This window comes from Neopsephotus bourkii, unplaced genomic scaffold (genome assembly GCF_033783945.1).
Source record: "Neopsephotus bourkii isolate Nb327-2 ecotype Australia unplaced genomic scaffold, CSIRO-AGI_Nbou_v1 NB_1749, whole genome shotgun sequence".
Classification (NCBI taxonomy): domain Eukaryota; kingdom Metazoa; phylum Chordata; class Aves; order Psittaciformes; family Psittacidae; genus Neopsephotus; species Neopsephotus bourkii.
In genome coordinates, this window is record NW_026902223.1 from 8674184 (window position 1) to 8682014 (window position 7831).

At 48.5% G+C, this 7831-nt stretch overlaps 1 protein-coding gene across 1 annotated transcript; it reads right to left on the reverse strand.

The window, feature by feature from the left end:
- Positions 1–1418: 1418 nt before the first annotated feature.
- UTS2R (urotensin 2 receptor) lies at positions 1419–5936 on the reverse strand. The gene is made up of 2 exons (XM_061377465.1): positions 5588–5936; positions 1419–3106 (listed from the first exon to the last, which is right to left on the reverse strand). Exon 2 carries the CDS (start codon positions 2960–2962, stop codon positions 1814–1816), a length of 1149 nt encoding a protein of 382 aa, XP_061233449.1. The 5' UTR covers positions 2963–3106; positions 5588–5936; the 3' UTR covers positions 1419–1813.
- Positions 5937–7831: the final 1895 nt, after the last annotated feature.

A 7831-nucleotide genomic window follows, 5' to 3' on the forward strand; every position in this document is an offset into this window, starting at 1 on the left:
TGCTTTACTCTTTCTAATAGGCTTGGACTAGTGTGTCTGCAACCTGAGAAGGCTCTGAAAACTAGCAAGTACTGTCAGCATAGGAAATAGCTAAATATAACAGTATTTCTGCTCCTCTGAAAACAGGAAGGGGCTAATCCTGAAGTAGGACTTGCTGGTCAGTGTACTGCACTGCAAGCAGGGAGCAGGTAAGGTGCCATGCCCTGCAGGACCATTGTTGATGGTGTGCATGGAAGCAGCTGGGAACACAAAGTGAGGGTCTTCCATTTCTGCAACAGTTCAGTGTTAAAACTTCATGCACCAGAGTCCTCTTGCATGAATGTGTCACCTTCCCCACCCATAACAAACTTTAAGCCACGCATGCAAGAGGCAATTTCTTTCCCAAGAATGTCTCCCAGGGAGGCTGGAGGCCGAGCTCTCTCTGTCCCCACGAGCAATGAGCATTTAAATGCTTTGAAGAGACATATATGGTTAAAACCTAAATTCAGTTTCTGTAGAAGCACACAGAGCTCACTGCCTAATGGCTGGCATATCACCATGCAGTTCTGAATTTACTAAGCATTAATTTGCTTCTAATTCTGTAATCTGCTAGGGCTGTGTTGGCACTGCATCCTTGGATCCTTGCTAATGAGGTAACGGGGCTAATGCAAGCACAGGACTCCTGTACGGATGCTGGCAGCATCCCAGAGAGGGTTCTTTTAGACTCACTGGAGAAGTCCCAGACGTGGAGGATGTATTTACACTAATGATGCTTTAGCATCAGTGAAAGCTGGGACAGGCAAAGTGTTCTTGGTGTAGGCAGGACTGCATTCACAGTTTTAGCAGTAAAGCAAGATCATTTCCTGTGGAAGGAACAAGTGATCTCACTAAAGGGGAACTGGCTCTTTGTAACTTGTAATATTAGGGACTTCAGATAGTGTAGCTTTGCCCATTGGAAACTGCATCTCTTCATCCCCTCCGCCCCCTCACCCCCTGCCATTTCCTCTTGGCCTTCATGATACAGGTCTGGTCCCTCAGGCTGGATGTTACAGTTTGTTGATGGATGCCCTGGCAGTAACATCAGAGGTTCCCGGTTCCTCCTTGGAGGAAGACAGAGGTCAGATACACTTGTCCAGCACAGATGATGTTCCCCTACACGGCTGCTCGTACGTTTGGGGTCAGTGCATTAGGGCACAATGAGTGCTCCCCGGTGGTGGCACTGGCATGGGAATCCTGTCTTGCTAACATGAGCCCTGGTGTAGCTCCACTACGGACACCTGTATGAATGAAGGATCAAGCCCAGTACATACACGAGTGTAGAATAAACATCAATACAAACCAAAACCAGGACAAACACCCCTGGATATGCCTTATCCACATTGTCCAGTCCTATACCAAATTCAAACTGGATTGCATGTCACAAACATCAGCTACTTTATTTCATCGGTTTTAGTCCTCATACAACTACAAATTTAGCATTACACCTAAAGGAAGAGCAAACTACAGCCATTCACTGGATAACATCATTTTAAACTCTGTGAGACAGCTGGTACTGTTAAAAACATGACCTTGTTATAGGCTTTCATTATTGGTGGCTACTTGAGATATACACTATAAAATACAAAGATAAAAAGCAAAGGGCTATTTAGACAGATGTTCAGCTGAATGCTGCTAGCATCAAATTGGTGGCACTGAAGAAAATGGGGACAGCACAGCCTCTGGATTAAATGTGTGCACATTATGGATCTGCTAAGTCTTTGTCTTTACAATGTACACTTTAAATCAAAGCAACAGGGAAGTCAGTATTGATTGTTCTTGGAGATATATTTTACCTTCAGGCATTGCTGTTTCCCAAAGGAGCGTGAGCAAGAACGTATGTCTCTGTGCAGTGCTGACTGCTTGTGGACAGGGATCTCCCTGAAATCCTCTGGAACCGATTCCTCCTTTGGAAGTACCCACTGCTGCTGCTAAGGGTCCGCTGTCGGTTCTTCAGGTACTCCCTGTAGTTTTTGGTGAGCAGGGTGTAGAGGAAGGGGTTGATACAGCTGTTGCTGTAGGTCAGGCAGGTTGTCAGATAATTAATGTTCTTCATTACCTTGGGAGATAAAGGGAAGGATTCATAATACTGGAAGAGGAGCTGCCATATCCAGAAAGGCAAGAAGCAAGCCCAGAACACCAGCACTATTGTGAAGATTAAATAGAGCACCTTTTGATTCGGTAGCCGCTTGGTCTGCTTGAAGGATGCTGTTTGTGACACCCAGTATATCTTAGCTAATCGGATGTAAAGGTAGCCGATGATCACGCCTGGTCCCACGATGCTGGTACCAAAAAGGATGGTGAGATAGACTTTGTAGGACAGTTTGCTCCAAGTGGGCAGGCAAATGCTTTTGTTGTCCCTTTGCACCAGCTGGATCATGATGAGCATTGGGAGAGTGAGCAGCAGTGACACCAGCCAGATAACAACAGCAATGGCCTTTCGGTAACTCTTGGACCTCTTGACAGTGTCCAGGGGCTTCAGTACAGCAAAGTAGCGCTCTGTGCTCATGACTGTGAGGGTGAAGATGCTGGCGTGCATGGTGAGGAAGTCCAGACTGAACAAGATGCGACAGCCAATGTCCCCAAAGTACCATTTCTGAATGAAGTAGGTCCCAACAATGAAGGGGATGGTGAGAAGGTAAAGCAGGTCTGCCAGCGCAAGGTTGATGATGTAAATATACATGGAAGCAGACGACCGCAAGTAATGGCACATCACCAGCAAGGTGTAGACATTGCCTGTCACCCCAATCACACACATGAGGGAGAGGATTGTCCCGATGGTGCAGATGGCAATCATGTCCTCCACGGAGCCGGCAGCTGATGTGCCATCCCTGGTGGCATTGGCAGAGACATTGAGTCTGATTCTGAACAGGCTGCCATCGCTTGTGTCTGCCACCATGTAGGGGGTCGCAGAAAAGTGGGTCTCCAGCTCATCAGTTAGAGACATCCTCCTGGCCTTTAAGTTCCAGAGGCTTTGTTCATGCCCCAGGGGTCTGAAGGTCTGTTCTTTCTGCTCTGAGAAATGCAGCTGCTGGGAGATGATGAACCATTTCTTAGCAGGGTCTCATCCAAGGAAGATCTGCATTCTCCACTGGAGGAAAGACATCAGAAACAAACACATTAGAAATCAGCCAGAGCAACACAGATTATCATGTAGAAATTACCTGTCCCTGAGTGCCAACCATCTCCTGCCCTGAGGCCATCTGTGTAAGGTTCTATCATTACAAGAGCACAGCTTTGGTGAGTGACATGTCATAGTGTGTCCAAGGAAAAGGGACAGAAGAGATTGCGTGGATCGTTGGAACCACTTGGTGTAATCCTTGAAATTAATTTGAGCTTGGAGAAAAAAAGTGCCCTTCCTAAATTCATAAGGACAACTTACGGACCCAGCAGCGTGTTTGCTTAAACCTCTTTGCTAAGCTCTTAACTCTGAAGGAGTAAAAACCCCCCCAAAAGGTTAAACAGACTTTGGATTTACCATTTGCAGCCAAGCTGTCTGTTTTGTGTAAGTGATGCATTCAAAGTCTCGTCTAGCATTTCTGCAGTGTTTTCAGAGAAATTTCCCTTGAATAAGAACCTTTTGCTATGTCCTGACCTGCAGCTTCAAGTTGTGTGTGAATGATAGAGAGAAAAAAGGCACTTTATACCTACAAAGCAAGGTGTAGGTTTCACTGTGCGTTTTATATACCTGTAAACACAGGGTTTTTTCATGCTTTCTGTCAAGTGTGATCCCTCAGGACCTTCATGTGTCCATGCCCAGATCTATTTCAGACAGACCTGTCTGTGAACCTGTCTAAGCAGCCTTACACAGGAAGGTGTGAGTTGCTCTGCAGCGCGTTAGGCAGGTAGTCACTCCTTGTACACAGGAGCTTTTGGTTAGCTCCAGCTCAATACTGCACAAGTCGTGAATGTGTTGCTTTGAATTTATGCTGGCTCTGGGTGCAGGCAAAGGGAGATCAAACCTACCTGAGAGAAACATCACAGAAGTAGCTAAAATGCACACATTTTAAGGTGTACCAAAAGCCTGTGCCAACCTAGAGGTCACTGCACACACAAGTGTGTTTGCACTGTGTATTTTACTCGGATTGTCTCAGGAAAGTGCTGTGAGAAGGGATGCTGGACCTCCTCATCCTTGCTGGACCGCCTCATCCTTGCAGGGCTCAGCAGGTAAAATCTTCCCTCTGCCCCATTCTGCTGGGCAGGTTGGGTTTGATTTGTCCTGGGAATTTACAGCATTTCCCAGTGACTTCAGTGTCCCTTTGCCTCTGCACCAGCTCTGACTCCTTTGCACCTCTGCTCCCGCTAGCTCCTTGGCAGCAGGATAATAGCAGCAGGCCCTCCTCCACTGTCCTTGTGCCAAAACCCCTGATGGGTACCACTGTAGCGCTTGAAGATGGACGGTGTTCATCCTCTTCATGACTTGCCCTCACCTTTTCTTCTTCCCATTATCAACTCCTGCAGATAATGGGTGCTATGAAGACGTCATGTAAAACCTCTGTATAAAAGAGGGCAATCCAGTACAGAGGGGGATTTTTCCTTAAAACTGGGATAGAGGTGCAAACAAAAACACATAATACACGGAGAGCCCACCTCCCACCCATGTCCCTCCAGTGCAGATATCCAAGGGGAAAGATGAAGTGTGGCTCTTCAAGTGGCCAGTGCTCCTTAAGGATGTCACTCCTCTGGGCTGGTCTCCAGCAGCTTCACCAGCATCTTGGCTTTCTTGGACCTTGCAAACCCAAATCTGCCTCCTCCCTCCCCTGCCAAGCTGTGCTGTGCCTTCCTGCTTGCCTCTGGGTGTGTGTAGCCAGTGTGTCCAAGCACCAGCCCGCTCCCTCGTCATCCACTTCATCACTGTTCATGCACGAGCTGTGCTGGCAGCAGAAGCATCACGCATGAAGAAGACGTGATGCTCAGGGAGCTCTGCCTCCTCCTTTCACACAGTCACCAGCACTCTTGGCTGGAAATTAATGGCTCTGTGTAGGATGCTCCAGCCAAGCCCAGAGCTGGTCTCAAGCTCAGTTGCATTTCTGGTACCTCATTTTCAGGAGCGTGTTTCCACTGCCCAGGTGCTGTGTTCCTGCAGCTGCCCCACTTTGTGCTCCTGGCACTTGCAGCGGGTCTGTGCACGTCTGTGTGGTTCCCTGCTGTGACAGCTCCTGCCGGAGAGAGACCAGCGCGCTGCATCTCCCCGCTCTGCTCCTCTTCCATTGAACCTGCAGTTTGCTTCATTCATAAATTTACTACAGCACTAATTCAATTCCACTTCACCTGTCTGCAGACAGAGCCCACAGGTAAGCAAATCCTCACTCCTGGAGGAGGAAAGCTAAGCAATGTGGGCATCATTTTAAAGTTACTGTCATTTCTGTGCTTGTACATAAGCACACACACTTGCACACATACACACACACACACACACAAGAGAGCTTGTTATTCCAAGCAGGCATTCAAGCATCTTTCGGTCTAAGCAATACCCTCAGCCAATCCTGCCTTTCCCTCTACATTATCATCACACAGGAGTACCATGCACATTCAATAGCTACAAATATAAATGAATTCCTCCTGCTCAAACCTTGCTTTTAAATCCAGCAGATGAAGTATCCTACAAGAAAGAAAACAGAAACGATTCCAATAGTATTAAAGCTGAAACTTAAAGAAAAGAAAGGAAAAAAGCAAATCCTCCTTCATGGGCAGACAGCGAGAGATCCCCGTGCTCCATCGCATCAGGAACGGCAGCGGCAGGAAGGCAGCGCGCTTCCCAGCCAAGTATGTTTGAAATCTGTGCGCTCTTCATACTCATTCACTCATGCCTGCTATTTCTGTTACTCAGTGACGTGAGGCGTAGCGTGGCTTTGGCTGCAGCCAGTGGAGAGCCTGTTTAAAGCAGCAGCATTTTGATAGCCATGACTTGTTTAATCAGCTCCTCCCTGCTTGGCCAGGAGCTAGTTGGGGATGCGAGATGTTGAGGCTGTTTTCACCCCAGGACTGATGATAGGAAAAGCCATCCCGCCCCTCCTTCCATCACACTGAGGAGTGCAAATGCTTAATGTTGCCTGAGCTAAACCGTTGTGTTGGGAGAGCAGCCGGGCCAGGGAGGGTTAAATTCCTGCAGGAGGGTCGGCTGTGGAGGGACACTGCAGAGCTCCTGGATTTGGAGATCAATTCCAAAGTGAAGCCCGAGTTTATTTGGGTTGGACGGTGTATTAACAGATGAATCTGTGTGGTGGTATCATGCACCACAGCATGTGAGATATTTCAGGCTGGCAGTAACAAAATGTTATCCAGGTTGTCTGGGCTTTGGCTGTTGCCTTTCCCCAGGGATACTAAGGGGAGAGTAAAGATGGAGTGAGACCAGCCATTCACCTGGATATAACCCAGTGTGAAGAAAGGGCTGGAGCTGAGAAATGCAGAAGCTGAACTCAGGGTTATTTTGTTAGCAGCTCAATATTGTGCTGGTTGTTTGCACACAATGGGATTGTTCTTCCTTCCTGTTCCCTGCTTTAGCTCTGTGGACCACAGGGAATTGCTCCTGATTTAAGCCAGCAGGAAGTAAGGAGCATCCACCTCTCCCACGTGAATGCTGATGGACGGGTGTGTGGGGAATGCCTGTCAGGCCCATTGCTTCACCAGTCTGCACTGGGAGCCAGGGCAATTCAGTGATGCTTCCCAGTATGGGGCTCCTGCGAGGCAGCAGCTCCTGATACACCAGGCTCATCCACCCTGCATCACTGCTACCAACCAAGGGCTGTTCCCTGCTCTAACTCTTCCCCTGGGTACTTGCATCATTTTTTCCTTGTTCTCAACCTCTTACACGTTGCTATCCAGGTGCTTCCAGATGCACCTTGTGTCGAAGGTCTTGTCTTCCTGCAGTGTAAACCCAATTTTGCTTGAACTACACAGGGTGCCTATGGTAGCTCCTGGAAGTCTTGGTGGGCACTGGTGTAGCTGGCCCCACAACCGTGCAGCTGGTGTGCAAAACAGGGCCCTTTGAGTGGGCTTTTGAGTGTCATGAGGATTCGGGTCATGTGAATGCTTGATTTTGCAATGGAAATAGGTTTCAGGTTAGCAGCTCTAACAAGGGCTGGCTGAGAAAACCCCAGCCCAAACGCCCTCAAATGTACCTGTTTTGCTCAAAAGATTTGCCCTAAATCTACATTTTGCGGCTGGCCCCTAGGAATCTTTGGAAAGGTGTGTGCTGGAAGCTGCCTCTCACACTGCTTTCAGTGAGCAGCAGCAGTCCCCTGGTGAGTACTGATAGTGAAGCCATTGGCAAAGTGCTTTATTTGCAGGTGGCCCACCGGGAGGGAGGTAATTCATGTGGCAGTCTCCTCCTCACACACAGAGCAGTGACAACCTGCTGCTGGCCATGCTGCTTCAGTCTCCAGCATGTGGTAGGTGTATGCAGGTCTCTCTCCATGCACCGAAGCTGGAACTGTCACACTCCTGTCACTCCTCTGTCACCACGGTGCCAGTTGGGTTGGTGTTGACTCATGCCAGGGTAAGGAAGGGGGAGTGGAATGGGTAAAGGTGTCTGGCCAACCCATTAGTTTCCTAGATCTGGTCCTAACTTGGTACTTCTGGGTTTGGTGCTTAAACCTTTTGACAATGTTATACCAGTGTCTGTGTCTGTGAAGAAGTCTCAGTGCCCACAGGGCTGCCATTAGGGCAAGCTGAACTCCCATACAGTCTGTATCCTGCTGGAGTTGTTAGAGGAGGTGGCTGGAAAGGTGTTTGAGAGCAGCATGGACAGTGTCAGGTTCACAGCCCTGGCACAGAGGGATGCTTGTGGTTGCTGCTTCAGTTCCCCTTATCTTCC